A 14,468-nucleotide genomic window follows, 5' to 3' on the forward strand; every position below is an offset into this window, starting at 1 on the left:
CTCGGAGGCCCTGGTCGAGGTGCTCTACAACATGAGGGGCGATATCCAGACGGAGGACATCGACCTGCCCCTCACCCGCAGCAGCCCCGTCATGAAGGTGGCGCTCGTGGTCCTGACCGGCGAGCGCGACCTCTGCGGGAGCTTCAACAACAACGTGCTCAAGAAGGTGGAGACCCGCATGGAGGAGCTCGAGCAGCTGGGCCTCCAGTACACCGTCATCAGCGTGGGGAAGAAGGGCAACGCCTACTTCCAGCGCCGCCCCTACATCCCGCTGGAGCGGGGTCTGGAGGTGAATGACGTGCCCACCGTGAAGGACTCGCAGGCCACCTGCGACCTCGTCTACTCCCTCTTCGTCTCGGAGGAGGTGGACAAGGTGGAGCTGCTCTACTCCGCTGGTGCGCTCCGACCCCATCATCTAGACGCTGCTCCCCATGTCCCCCAAGGGTGAGATCTGTGTCAGGGCGGGTGGAAGCGAGGGACACCGAGGGGACGGGGTGGGAGGCGGGCATCACGTCAGGGGAGAGGGGGCGCGGTGTCGGGGTGGGCTACAATCACGGGCGGCGGCAGGCAGGCGCGGATCGCCGGGGCGCGACTACGAGATTAGCGGCGCGTTGTAGACAAGGATGTCGGGTGGAAGGCAGAACGCACCTGTGAACGCCTACGTTACTATCTTAAGAAGTAGTAGAGATAAGTAGTAGAGATGGTAAATGGCTCGTCGGTACGTCTAATCCACTACCGTCGCGCACGGCTCATATAAATAACGGAGCCGCCTGCGCGTTGGACTCGAACCGAACCTCGCCGCCGCCGACTCCTCTTCCGTCTCTCTCTCTCATCTAGTCCCTGTCTCCTTCCCTCTAAACCCGCACCCGCAGCAGCGCCGCTAGGGTTTGCTCAGGCCCCGAACCCCACCCTTGGATTGCTCTGATTCCGTGGTAATCAGCCCGGCCTTCTTTCAAGCCCCGACCTAGGGTTTCTGCCTGTTTGTTCAGATTTTGTTGGTTCGATCTCAGGCGGCTGTTTCCCGAAGTTTGCAGTATGGCGGGGTACCCGGAGGACAACCAGCACGAGTTGAACGGGTACGACGAGGAGGTCGACGAAGAGGAGGGACACCCCGGGAGGCGGGTAGGCCGGGATGGGGGCTCTGGGTACGCTGTTGCTGTCGGAGAGGATGGGAGGGGGGCGGGTGGCGACTCGTTGGGGTGAGCGATTTGGGCTTTAGGGTTTGTATTTGTTCTGAATTTCAAGGATATAGTTTAGCAAGAGAGCTAATACTTTTTCTTTTGCAGAAAGATTTTTGTCGGAGGCGTTGCTTGGGAGACTACTGAAGGTAAAATTTATGTGTTATTTACTGGACTGCTTGCGCCTGGAGTTTGATTTTTCTATTTCGGTTCTTTAGATGTTTTGAATGCTAAATTGAAGGTACTCCTGGAGTTTTCTTTGTCTAGAACTAGATCGGTTCTCTAGATGTTTTGAATGCTGAAATAAAAATGTGGAAACATGAACTATCGGCGAGCAGGTTGTCATAAAGGGTTGATATGGCGTCTGTTATTGCGGAAAGTAGTGTTTCTGTTAGCATGCTTCCATTAAGTGTCCCACAGGCCATTTTCCTTGTTTGTCTCTGTTCTTTTGCCACATTGGCTTAATGTTATTGGTGTGTTTTCTTCCATATTTTGTTGCCTGTGGCATTATTTGTTAATTGGTTGGTTGACTTGCTGCTATTATTGTTTCATGTTTCATGGATTCAACTACGTTTCCATGTTTTTAATCAAGTTTGTGAATTTTTATAACTAATTGGAACAGGCTACATATGAATGATATACCTGGATGACTACTCATAAAAAAATATGTGAATGATTAACAATGCACTTGATAGATACACGTTTCTTTGCATGTTCTGTGCTGCTGAGCATATATTCTGATGCTTAGTCTTTTAAACATTTTTCAATATATATGCGGGTTACAGTGAAATGGCCAATTCCTGCATCATGCTCAGATTTGCTTTTACTCATTGTACTGCATTTATAATTTGTATTGATTTGTAAATCCACTTGGTATTTGAGTAAAGGATACACCAGCAAGGAAAGCTGTTCCATCTTTTCCAACGATGATAACTTGGTTTTGTTTTGTTAATGAGTCATCGTCCCACAATGCATAGCAAATTGTAAAATCAATATTTCTGTTCTGTGTGTAGTTAAGTGCATCATGCTTAGATATGTTGCTCAGATTAACTAATGTACGATACAAGTACTGACAAGTAATGAGATAGATTGCACAAAATCATGAACTTCTTTCAAATTCATCTGTTTTCTTGCTGGTATACAAAGACCAATATGAGTTATGCACGAAAATTCATATGTTTCTGCTTAAAAGAAGGGAATTCATTTGTGAAGTAGGTTATCTTCAGACTTGCATATGTTGATTGGTTTCTCGAATGATGTTTCTAGGGATGCTCTTATGTGAAATATTTTTTCCTGTTCATCTCCAATCCTTGGTTTGCTACTTTTGTGATTCTGTTCTTTCCAAATTGACAAATTTGTATGGTTTTATCTGTTTGTATGTAGAATCATTCTCCAAGCATTTTGAGAAGTATGGGGCAATAACTGATTCTGTAATTATGAAGGACAAGCATACTAAGATGCCTCGTGGATTTGGATTTGTTACATTTTCTGATCCATCTGTTATAGACAAGGTTTTGGAGGATGATCACGTTATAGATGGCAGAACGGTAGGATATCTAATTTAGATCGACCGTAACATGGGACCTTAGCTTCCAGCTCTGCAAACCTCTGCAATTTAGTTGACAGTTAGTTTCTCTCGAACCCTCTCAACTTCTTGTTTATGCAGGTTGAAGTTAAGAGGACTGTCCCGAGGGAAGAGATGATCACCAAAGACGGCCCTAAGACAAGAAAGATCTTCATCGGTGGGCTACCGCCATCTCTTACTGAAGGTAGGTGTTTGATATCAACAAAGAAATCTTGAATGCAATTTGTTTATGATACTGAGAGGGTACAAAATTTCAGATGAATTGAAGGATCACTTTTCATCATATGGTAATGTGGTTGAACATCAGATAATGCTTGATCATAGCACTGGGCGTTCTAGAGGGTTTGGTTTTATCACATTTGAAAGTGAAGATTCTGTTGAAAGGGTCATATCAGAGGGGAGAATGCGTGATCTTGGTGGGAAGCAGGTTAGATTTTTAAATTTGTTTTGTTGTAGACTTATGTTTCACTTAAAAGCGAAGTTGAACAAAAAACTAAAAGACTTGGAAATGTTCATAATTCATGCGCTACTGGATTGAAGGGGTTTTGAAATTCTAGAATACAACTTAGGTTCTGATACGCGACCACTATTTTGGCTATAATAGGTGCTTTGAGATTGTGAATGGAACTCTAGATCTTCTATAAGGCTGTCTCCAGCAGCTTACCCATCCTATCGCCTATCACATCTTTTATTTCAAACCTCACTCTGTGAATAGTGCAGTATAAGGTGCAAAACAATGTTTTGCATGACCATATGCACGATTTGCTGGAGATAGCCTAAGAAGGCATTCTTTTTATTCGTATTGCTCACACATTGTGATGTTAACCTCCTTATTTTTGGTCATTTAATGTATGGTACTACTCATTTTCTTGAGTCAATAGAGAATTGAAATTTGATCTATGATGATTGTGGTGACTAATGAGAAGAGTGTTTGCTGTTGTTTAATTTGAAGTGGTTTTCCTGTCGTGTTGGTTACAGATGTGTTATTTCAGTTAACTTTTTTATGGTTTCTGTTTGCAGGTTGAAATAAAGAAGGCTGAACCAAAGAAACATGGATCTGACCACAGCAGTAATGGGAGATCAAACCACGGAGGTGGAGCTTACCGCAATTCTTACCGTAGTGGTGGTGGAGCTGGTAGTGGCAGCAGTGGAGGCGGCGGTGGTTATGGGTATGGTGGTGCTTATCGATCTGCTGCAGCAGGTTATGGATATGATGGTGGCGCAGGAGCAGGATATGGCTATGGTAGAGGGTATGGCTATGGAGGCAATGCTGGCTTTGGGTCTAGTTTTGGTGGTGGTTATGGTGGATCCATGTATGGAGGTGCTGCCTATGGTGCATATGGTGCCTATGGTGGTGGCGCCTATGGAGGAGGTGCCTACGGAGGCGGTGCCTATGGAGGTGGTGCTGCCTATGGTGGCGCCCCAGGTGGTTATGGCACTGGCGGATACGGCAGTTATGGCGGAGCAGGCAGTACTGGTGGTGGGAGCACAGGTGCTCGGGGTTCTAGCAGGTATCATCCATACGGAAAATAAGCGACGAGTTTAAACTATTTTTCTGGGTCTCAGGTGTTCCTCTTCTCCTAGAAGTTCAGATTTCATGGCATGTCCATCTAAACAGTGGGCATTGGAACGTAGTTGGGTCTAATTAAGTCACCGTGAGAACTGTGTAATTGCTGCAGCTGAGCCTCCCTGCCTGCCTTGTTTGCAGTACAAGCTACACATAAAACCTGTGTTGTATTCTTTAGTTTGGTATATGCAGAGTTTAGAACCCTGAGATCGAGCATTTTATGGTAGGAACAGTATTTGGTGCGGTAGAACTATATTCCGTGCTCTAACATTGCCATTGCAAGATTAACTGTTGCCACATGTGGTGATTACAACTAGGGACCCATTAGAGGATTTGGTTACATTTTATGACTTGATTTACATTCTACAAATGGAAATGAACTCAGGGATGCGACCTGGGCTATGGCGTAAATATTAGAGTGTTGAGATGTCTGCATTCATATTTGCAGTTTTGTGCATGAGAATTTGTACTCTGCTAACTTCAACGATTACTGCTTATATTCTCTTTTTATCATCAGTATATTATTCTTGCTTTTCTTTTCGAAGCAATTTTCTCTTATCCTCGTTTGTTCCTTCCTTTACTTTAGATAAATACTCGAAAATCCCCTTACAATTGCAAAAAATTGCAATTGGTACTCAAAATACTTTACGGCTTATTCGGTTATTTTTAATCTATATGGATTGGAGGGGATTGATATGGTTTAGGAGGGATTTTGACTTGCTAGGGATTAAAACCCCCTCAATCCATATAGATTGGGGTAGAACTGAACAACATACAAGAAATAGGCTAATTGCTGCAGCTTTTTGTTTAAGTACCGAACAACACGCAAGAAATAGGCTAATTCGGCAGCTTTTTGTTTAATTTCTCGTGGAGTAAAAAGCTTCTCATAAGTACGAGTCAAGGGAATGACCCCCTGGCCCCGGATTTCCATATAAAGGATATGACGAGGATGATAGAAAATGTTGTTGTTAGACTCTCTCCAACAAGGGTCGGTAAAGCCTCCTGTCCGCCAAATATAGCAGACACAAACGTCTGGTAAGCGTCCAGCAAGGTGCGCTATACTGTCCGCCAAAATTTAGCGACTCTTTCTCAGCCGCTACATTTGCCGGGCATACGAGCGCGCGCTATATACTGTTCCCGTGCTGCTGCAGGTCTGAACGCGTTTTCCATTCAAAGGACCTCGGGACGAACATGCAAAGGACATCTCCCACGTCATTTGAGCACCATCTCCCGTAATATAATAAACAATGAGAAGGAATTATGCTACACATGTTTAAGTTCAGATAATAAAAATTGTTAATAAATTTTAAAAAACTATTGTCTTGCATGTTTTATTTCAATTAGCGTGTAATGAAAAGAAATGAAATATAAACCAAATAAATGGACAAAATAAAGTCTGTTTAACCCTATAGCTTTAGAGAACCGAATTTAAGGAACGTTGTTGGAGACTGAGATGATAAAGAGGACAAAATCTTTTAGAGTGTTCTGTAAAGTACAAAGTATACGAAATTTAGGGGACGTTGCTGGAGACAGCCTTAGGTTGACTCCAACAACACAACGAGCGCCAAATGCTCCTGTACTTCATGTTTAGGAGATATTCTCCTCTCTCGAGCAAGGCCTCTAAATGGTACTCTAAATATAAAGAATGGGCAGAAATAGACATTAAATGGTACTCTAAATATAAAGAATGGACAGAAATAGACATGGAGAACAAACATTGCTGGAAGAGGGTTTCTGGAGATCTTCTCTACTGTATTAAAGCATTAGTTTTGATGGTTAATTTTTTTTGCAAAAAAAAGTCCTTTTACTTTTTTGTATCAACCCGTTGTCCCACAACCTCCATTTTTGCACGAGGAGCACTCCATCCATTTTTGCACCAGGAGCAATCCATCCATTTTTGCACTAGGAGCACTCCATTTCGCCCGTCTTCTCGAACGGCAAAACCCTAGGTAGGCTAGCCACTCCCGTGTTGCCATGGTCTACCTCACCTTGCTGTGCGCGACGCTTCCCCATTGCCCTCACCTTCAGCTACCCCGATGCCTCATCCTTTCGGCACAGCCCTCGATCTCTGCAAGCGCCTCGCAGAAGCTGCCCTCCACCTGGTGCGCCTTGTGGACGTCGTCTTCCACGCCAGAGAGAGAGAGAGAGAGAGAGAGAGAGAGAGAGAGAGAGAGAGAGAGAGAGAGAGAGAGAGAGAGAGAGAGAGAGAGAGAGAGAGAGGGAGGGCACCTGACACCACCCGCAAGTGTGAGGCAGAGGTGGAGCATGGCAGCGACGCCGTCAAGATCCTGGGGCGACTACAACCACCTTATTAAGTTGTTGCTCGACCATCTTATTAAGTTGTTGCTCGTCGGAGACAACGATGCGTACCCCATCCCTCTTAACATGCCTCTTGAGTCCATTTGATCCCTCACGCTCCCTTGCTTCCAGAAGCTTCGCGGTTTCGCCATGCGTCTTGATGTCCTCGTTGCCCTCCTCCTTGGGGCAGCGGCCGCCTCCACGACCGCTGCACTCTACTCCGTCGACTCCCCGTCCTCTAGCTCAACCCAACAACTTCAAATCGAAGGTCTCACCTACTCCGTCGGCTCCCTGTCCTCCAGCCCAACCCCAACATCTTCAAATTGAAGGTCTCGCCTGACTCCCACTGCCCCTGAGCCACCAGATCGGTGCCTCCATTTAGGTTCTCTCTGAGCACTGGTGTAGGTGCTGAACTCGAGCGGCATGGTGCTGGTTGAGTTCTTCGTGGTGCAGGCACTACAAGCAGTTGACACCTACCTGGAAGAAGGTTGTCGCTGCTTGCGTGCTTAAGGTCCGACGTGCTTAAGGGTGTCACCACGGTCGCAACTATCGATGCTGATGCGCACTAGGCGCTCGCGTAGTTTAGCGTGCATCCTCATCCACCCTCTTGTTTACTGTAATTCGACCACAGGCGTGAGAGTTGATGGGAATGGTCAATAGAGTGATATTGGTATCACTACATATTGTTGCATTAGGTGACAATTCCCTAGCCTAATGTGCAGTGCCATACCGGTAGTTAGATCCCACATTCAGATGCTAAACCAGGGATGGGGACTATAACACCCTAAATCCATCAATTAAAAGTAACCTCATTTAATTTATTAATTTCCAATAGAAAGGAAAATATTTATGTTTTCAAAAAAATAAAGAGGTGATACAAATAAATTGAACAATTTCTTGAATATATAAAATTTTACCAAGTGTTTGATGCATTCATGCCAAGGTATAAATTTTGTTTGATTTGATTTGCACCCAGTTCTTGGATTTACTTTTCTGAGAAAAACATCATTTATTAAAATATGAATCTTGATAGGTTAATAATTTTCGTTCATAAGTGCTTGTGAAAATTTCATTTTATTTGATTTGTTTTATTTTAAAGCCCAATCTATTTAAATAATATATTTTGCTGAAAAATTATTTATTCTTTAAAAAATTGAGTATTTTTATTTTATGCTGATGATATACATGCTGATGAATATTGCTTATGTTTAATATGGGTTTGATATGTACTTATACTTTGTAATCAGGTGTTGATAATAAAATGTTGACTACTTAAAATGTTAACCGAATTAAACTTTAGCCTTACCTTGTTTACTTTGCATTTTCATCCACTTGCTGAGCCCCCACCATAACTGAGCTCACCCCTAACTTAATTTTTGATCAGAAGTTTGTATGTGAAGATTATGATGATGAACTTGATGGATGCTAGTCTAGTGATGCCCCCGTCATTTTCCTGTGGAAGGATGTCCATGTTTTGCTGTACTTTGATGAATAAATGTTAAGACATTATGTCTGTTCGAAGTGTAATATGTTAATATACTCTTTATTTACACTTTTATGCATTGTTCTTTTGATATATTACACTTGTGACATCAACATATGTGTGGAAATAAACCCTGACACACATATGCTATTCATTTGGTTTTGTCCTTAAAATTGGGTGTGACATGGACATGTTTTATTAATTTGTTCTGATATTTAGCAGTGCAGTGCCACACTTATATGTGGTTTATGTTTAGGAATGGTACATTTGTTAGTATTTAATGCATCTAGATTACAGAGAGCTTATGCAGGAGGGCACCTTGTAGTCTTGGCTAATGAATTTTCGCCGTGTTTCAGTTTGAAAAATTGCCCCAATATGTCAATGTCAATGATTAGAGAATTTTCGTCGAATTACAAGTTGAAAAATCCCTTCTGCTCGATTCATTTTTCTAAGATGATGGAATAGCAAAATCGCAAAAAGAAATGAAGACAATCATCCCATTAGTTTATTGCCAAGAACTCACGATAGAAGAGATAAAGATACACACCACTACACGCACACCACCTCGTCAGGAACACAAGAAAAGGTAGTTGTAAAATTTTGTAGCATTATATACAGTAGAACATGCCAATAATCTGGCCTGATCTGTACATGATCAAAGGAGAACTGGATGTGAGAAAGAGAGAGAGAGAAAACAAAATGCAGAATACCAGCATGGAGATGTTTCAATCGATTCGACATATAGTTTTTCAGTTTTGTACTTTAGGTAGCTACAGGGAGTCAAGGACTAGAGTATTGTTCACCCCTCAAGCATGACGAGCAGTAAAGCAGGTAAGTGGAAATCCAATCTCACTGTTTTAATAGGTGCTTCCAGAAAGATGCTGAAATTATGCAAATTGCTTAAACCAATTAACTCATGCAACTACATATTTGTTAACTTATTTGGCTTTTATCTCCTAAGCTCAAGCTGAAGAGCTACATGTAGAAGAGCAGAAGAGCTTTCCAGTTTTGTTTCACTTCTTCGTCAATATAATAATAAGCAGAGATCGATTATATGTGTATATGATTGTTATGTAGTTGATACTAACCTGCCTTTGGGTGATAAAATGGGGATCTTGTTATGTAGTTGATGGAGTTCCTTGTGTATGTGATTGATTATGTGCGTAGCTCGGTGATGATTTGTGATGTAAAGGTGATTTTTTGTGGTGTGGGTAGATATCTACTGGAATAACAAAAGAGCCGAAGAGTGCAGAAATCAGTAAGTGTTTGATCCCCTCCCATTTTTACATTTTTGTGGCGCTTACATATTAATAGTATAGTTTCATACCTACAAACAATTTTGTTAAAAATGCTAAAGAGATGGGTACCTGAATTTCAATGGTATTCTTCTATAGTGCAATAGCTCGGGGTAATTGAAAGTCGCCTAGAGGGGGTGAATAGGCAAATCTAAAATTTATAAACTTTAAGCACAACTACAAGCCGGGGTTAGCGTTAGAAATAAAGTCGAGTTCGAAAGAGAGGGCGAAAACAAATCACAAGCAAATGAAGAGTGTGACATGGTGATTTGTTTTACCGAGGTTCGGTTCTTGCAAACCTACTCCCCGTTGAGGTGGTCACAAAGACCGGGTCTCTTTCAACCCTTTCCCTCTCTCAAACGGTCACTTAGACCGAGTGAGCTTTTCTCCTCAATCAATTGGGACACTTAGTCCCCACAAGGACCACCACACAATTGGTGTCTCTTGTTTTGATTACAAAGATGTTGAGAACAAGAAATGGGGAAGAAGAAAAGCGATCCAAGCGCAAGAGCTCAAAGAACACGGGCAAAACTTTCTCTTCTAGTCACTAATTGCTTTGAGTGGAATTGGGACTTGGAGAGGCTTTGATTCAATCTATTTGTGTCTTGTATTGAATGCACTAGCTCTTGTATTGAATTTGTTGGCTGAAAACTTGGATCCCTTGAAGTGTGGTGGTTGGGGGGTATTTATAGCCCCAACCACCAAAGTGGCCGTTGGGAGGGGCTGCTGTCGAAGGGCGCACCGGACACTGTTCGGTGCGCCAACCACGTCACCCAACCGTTAGGGTTCAACCGTTGGAGCTCTGACAAGTGGGGCCACCGGACAGTCCGGTGGTGCACCGGACAGGTACTGTTCATTGTCCGGTGCGCCTTCTGGTGCCTGCTCTGACTCTGCGCGCGCTGTCCGCGCACTGTAGCTTCACTGTTCACTTTTGCAGACGACCGTTGCCGCTGTAGCCGTTACTCCGCATGGCACACCGGACAGTCTGGTGAATTATAGCGGAGTGACATTTCCTGAAACCCGAATGTGGCGAGTTCGAAGTTGATCTCCCTGGTGCACCGGACACTGTCCGGTGTGCCAGACCAGGGCAGCCTTCGGTTTCTTTTGCTCCTTTCTTTTTGAACCCTTTCTTTGACTTTTTATTGGTTTGTGTTGAACCTTTGACACCTGTAGAACTTATAATCTAGAGCAAACTAGTTAGTCCAATTATTTGTGTTGGGCAATTCAACCACCAAAATTATTTAGGAAAAAGGTTTGATCCTATTTTCCTTTCAATCTCCCCCTTTTTGGTGATTGATGCCAACACAAACCAAAGCAAGTATATAAGTGCAGAATTGAATTAGTTTGCATAATGTAAGTGCAAAGGTTGCTTTGGAATTAAAACAATTTACATTTCATAAGATTTGCATGGATTGCTTTCTTCATTTTAACATTTTGGACCACGCTTGCACCACTTGTTTTGTTTTTGCAAATGTTTTGGAAATTCTTTTTCAAAGTCTTTTTGCAAATAGTCAAAGGTATATAAATAAGATTTCGAGAAGCATTTTTAAGAATTGAAATTTTCTCCCCCTGTTTCAAATGCTTTTCCTTTGACTAAACAAAACTCCCCCTAAATGAAATTCTCCTCTTAGTGTTCAAGAGGGTTTTATAAATTGAAAGAAGATTGACTATTTTAGATACCAATTTTTTGAAAACCTCTTCTTTAAAATATACCAATTGAGATAGAATTTCTTTGAGGAATACTAATTTTGAAAAATACCAATTGAAAACAACTTTTCGAATTTTTTTGAAATTGGTGTGATGGTGCGGTCCTTTTGCTTTGGGCTAATATTTTCTCCCCCTTTGGCATTAATTGCCAAAACAGAGTCTTTAGAGCCCTCTTCAAACTCTCCCCCCCTTTGGTAAATAATATAGGAGTGAAGGATTATACCAAGGTTGGAGAGCGATGCGGAGTGACAGCGAAGGATAAATAATACGATGGAGTGGAGTGGAAGCCTTGTCTTCGCCGAGGACTCCATTTCCCTTTCAATCTATGACTTAGCATGAAATGCACTTGAAAACCACATTAGTCATAGCACATGAAAAGAGAGATGATCAAGGGTATATAAATGAGCTATGTGTGCAAGGTATCAATCAAAGTTCCTAGAATCAAGAATGTTTAACTCATGCCTAAGTTTGGTAAAGGTTTTCTCATCTAATGGTTTGGTAAAGATATCGGCTAATTGTTCTTTGGTGCTAACATATGCAATCTCGATATCCCCCCTTTATTGGTGATCCCTCAAAAAGTGATACCGAATGGCTATGTGCTTAGTGCGTCTGTGCTCAACGGGATTATCCGCCATGCAGATTGCATTCTCATTATCACATAGGAGAGGGACTTTGGTGAATTTGTAACCATAGTCCTTAAGGGTTTGCCTCATCCAAAGCAATTACACGCAACAATGGCTTGCAGCAATATACTCGGCTTCGACGGTAGAAAGAGCTACTGAGTTTTGTTTCTTTGAAGCCCAAGACACCAGGGATCTTCCCAAGAACTGACAAGTCCCTGATGTGCTCTTCCTATCAATCTTACACCTTGCCCAATTAGCATCTGAATATCCTATTAAATCAAAAGTGGATCCCTTGGGGTACCAAAGACCAAACTTAGGTGTATGAACTAAATATCTCAAGATTCTTTTCACGGCCCTAAGGTGAACTTCCTTAGGATCGGCTTGGAATCTTGCACACATGCATACGGAAAGCATAATATCCGGTCGAGATGCACATAAATAGAGTAGAGATCCTATCATCGACCGGTATACCTTTTGATCTACGGATTTACCTCCCGTGTCGAGGTTGAGATGCCCATTAGTTCCCATGGGTGTCTTGATGGGCTTGGCATCCTTCATTCCAAACTTGGTAAGTATGTCTTGAATGTACTTCGTTTGGCTGATGAAGGTGCCCTCTTGGAGTTGCTTCACTTGAAATCCTAAGAAATACTTCAACTCCCCCATCATAGACATCTCGAATTTTTGTACCATTATCCTACTAAACTCTTCACAAGTAGATTTGTTAGTAGACCCAAATATAATATCATCAACATAAATTTGGCATACAAACAAATCATTTGTAATGGTTTTAGTAAAGAGTGTAGGATTGGCTTTGCCGACTTTGAAGCCATTAGTGATAAGAAAATCTCTTAGGCATTCATACCATGCTCTTGGGGCTTGCTTGAGCCCATCAAGCGCCTTAGAGAGTTTATACATATGGTTAGGGTACTCACTATCTTCAAAGCCGGGAGGTTGCTCAACATAGACCTCCTCCTTGATTGGTCCATTGAGGAAGGCACTTTTCACGTCCATTTGATAGAGCTTAAAGCCATGGTAAGTAGCATAGACAAGTAATATATGAATTGACTCAAGCCTAGCTACGGGTGCATAGGTTTCACCGAAATCCAAACCTTCAACTTGTGAATATCCCTTGGCCACAAGTCGGGCTTTGTTCCTTGTCACCACACCATGCTTATCTTGCTTGTTGTGGAAGACCCACTTGGTTCCTACAACATTTTGGTTAGGACGTGGAACTAAATGCCATACCTCATTCCTCGTGAAGTTGTTGAGTTCCTCTTGCATTGCCAACACCCAATCCGAATCCCTTAATGCGTCTTCCACCCTGTATGGCTCAATAGAAGACACAAAGAAGTAATGTTCATAAAAATGAGCAACACGAGATCGAGTGGTTACCCCCTTATGAATATCGTCGAGGATGGTGTTCACGGGGTGATCTCTTGTATTGCTTGGTGGACTCTTGGGTGTGGCGGTCTTGGACCCTCATCATCTTCTTTGTCTTGATCATTGACATCTCCCCCTTGATCATTGTCCTCTTCTTGAGGTGGCTCATCTTGATCTTCATTTTCATCATCTTGAGCTTGATCCTCATCTTGAGTTGGTGGAGATGCTTGCATGGAGGAAGATGGTTGATCTTGTGCTTGTGGAGGCTCTTCGGATTCCTTAGGACACACATCCCCAATGGACATGTTCCTTAGCGCGACGCACAGAGCCTCTTCATCATCTAGCTCATCAAGATCAACTTGCTCTACTTGAGAGCCATTAGTCTCATCAAACACAATGTCACAAGAAACTTCAACTAGTCCAGTGGACTTGTTAAAGACTCTATATGACCTTGTGTTTGAGTCATAACCAAGTAAAAAGCCTTCTACAACCTTAGGAGCAAATTTAGATTTTCTACCTCTTTTAACAAGAATAAAGCATTTGCTACCAAAGACTCTAAAATATGAAACATTGGGCCTTTTACCGGTGAGGAGTTCATAAGATGTCTTCTTGAGGATTCGGTGAAGGTAGAGACGGTTGATGGCGTAGCAAGTGGTGTTGATTGCTTCCGCCCAAAACTGGTCCGAAGTCTTGTACTCATTAAGCATGGTCCTTGCCATGTCAAGTAGAGTTCTATTCTTCCTCTCTACTACACCATTTTGTTGTGGTGTGTAGGGAGAAGAGAACTCATGCTTGATGCCCTCTTCCTCAAGAAAGCCTTCGATTTGTGAGTTCTTGAACTCCGTCCCATTGTCGCTTCTAATATTTTTGATCCTTAAGCCGAACTCATTTTGAGCCCGTCTCAAGAATCCTTTTAAGGTCTCTTGGGTTTGAGATTTATCCTGCAAAAAGAACACCCAAGTGAAGCGAGAATAATCATCCACAATTACAAGACAATACTTACTCCCGCCGATGCTTATGTAAGCGATCGGGCCGAATAGATCCATGTGGAGTAGCTCAAGCGGCCTGTCGGTCGTCATGATGTTCTTGTGTGGATGATGAACACCAACTTGCTTCCCTGCTTGACATACGCTACAAACCCTGTCTTTCTCAAAATGAATATTGGTTAGTCCCAAAATGTGTTCTTCCTTTAGAAGCTTATGAAGATTCTTCATTCCAACGTGGGCTAGTCGGCGATGCCAGAGCCAACCCATATTAGTCTTAGCAATTAAGCAAGTATCGAGTTCAGTTATATTGAAATCAACTAAGTATAGCTGACCCTCTAATACTCCCTTAAATGCTACTGAATCATC

General features: G+C 42.6%; 1 protein-coding gene and 1 pseudogene across 6 annotated transcripts; both read left to right on the forward strand.

Annotated features, from left to right (window-relative positions):
- Window positions 1-31: 31 nt before the first annotated feature.
- On the forward strand, window positions 32-448 carry LOC103655982 (ATP synthase subunit gamma pseudogene; annotated as a pseudogene). The gene has a single exon (NR_163445.1). The product of NR_163445.1 is annotated as an ATP synthase subunit gamma pseudogene (transcript).
- Window positions 449-734: 286 nt separating this feature from the next.
- LOC100193339 (uncharacterized) lies at window positions 735-4,849 on the forward strand. Of its 5 annotated transcripts, none has more exons than XM_008678320.4 (7): window positions 735-932; window positions 1,011-1,199; window positions 1,287-1,327; window positions 2,562-2,725; window positions 2,845-2,947; window positions 3,021-3,190; window positions 3,784-4,849. In XM_008678320.4, exons 2-7 carry the CDS (start codon window positions 1,036-1,038, stop codon window positions 4,294-4,296), a joined length of 1,155 nt encoding a protein of 384 aa, XP_008676542.1. In that variant the 5' UTR covers window positions 735-932; window positions 1,011-1,035; the 3' UTR covers window positions 4,297-4,849. The 5 variants fall into 5 exon arrangements, with proteins under 5 accessions (XP_008676542.1, XP_008676544.1, XP_008676545.1 ...); XM_008678322.4 differs by having other exon boundaries at window positions 740-932; window positions 1,011-1,145; window positions 3,784-4,840; XM_008678323.3 differs by having other exon boundaries at window positions 772-932; window positions 1,035-1,145.
- Window positions 4,850-14,468: the final 9,619 nt, after the last annotated feature.

The sequence above is a fragment of the Zea mays genome, chromosome 4, assembly GCF_902167145.1.
Source record: "Zea mays cultivar B73 chromosome 4, Zm-B73-REFERENCE-NAM-5.0, whole genome shotgun sequence".
Taxonomy (NCBI): domain Eukaryota; kingdom Viridiplantae; phylum Streptophyta; class Magnoliopsida; order Poales; family Poaceae; genus Zea; species Zea mays.

Coding starts and splice junctions, on each gene's coding strand:
- LOC100193339 (XM_008678320.4), top strand. CDS start 1,036: ATGGCGGGGTACCCGGAGGACAACCAGCACGAGTTGAACGGGTACGAC. Junction 2,948..3,020: donor ACCGCCATCTCTTACTGAAG/GTAGGTGTTTGA, acceptor ACAAAATTTCAG/ATGAATTGAAGGATCACTTT. Junction 3,191..3,783: donor GTGATCTTGGTGGGAAGCAG/GTTAGATTTTTA, acceptor TTCTGTTTGCAG/GTTGAAATAAAGAAGGCTGA.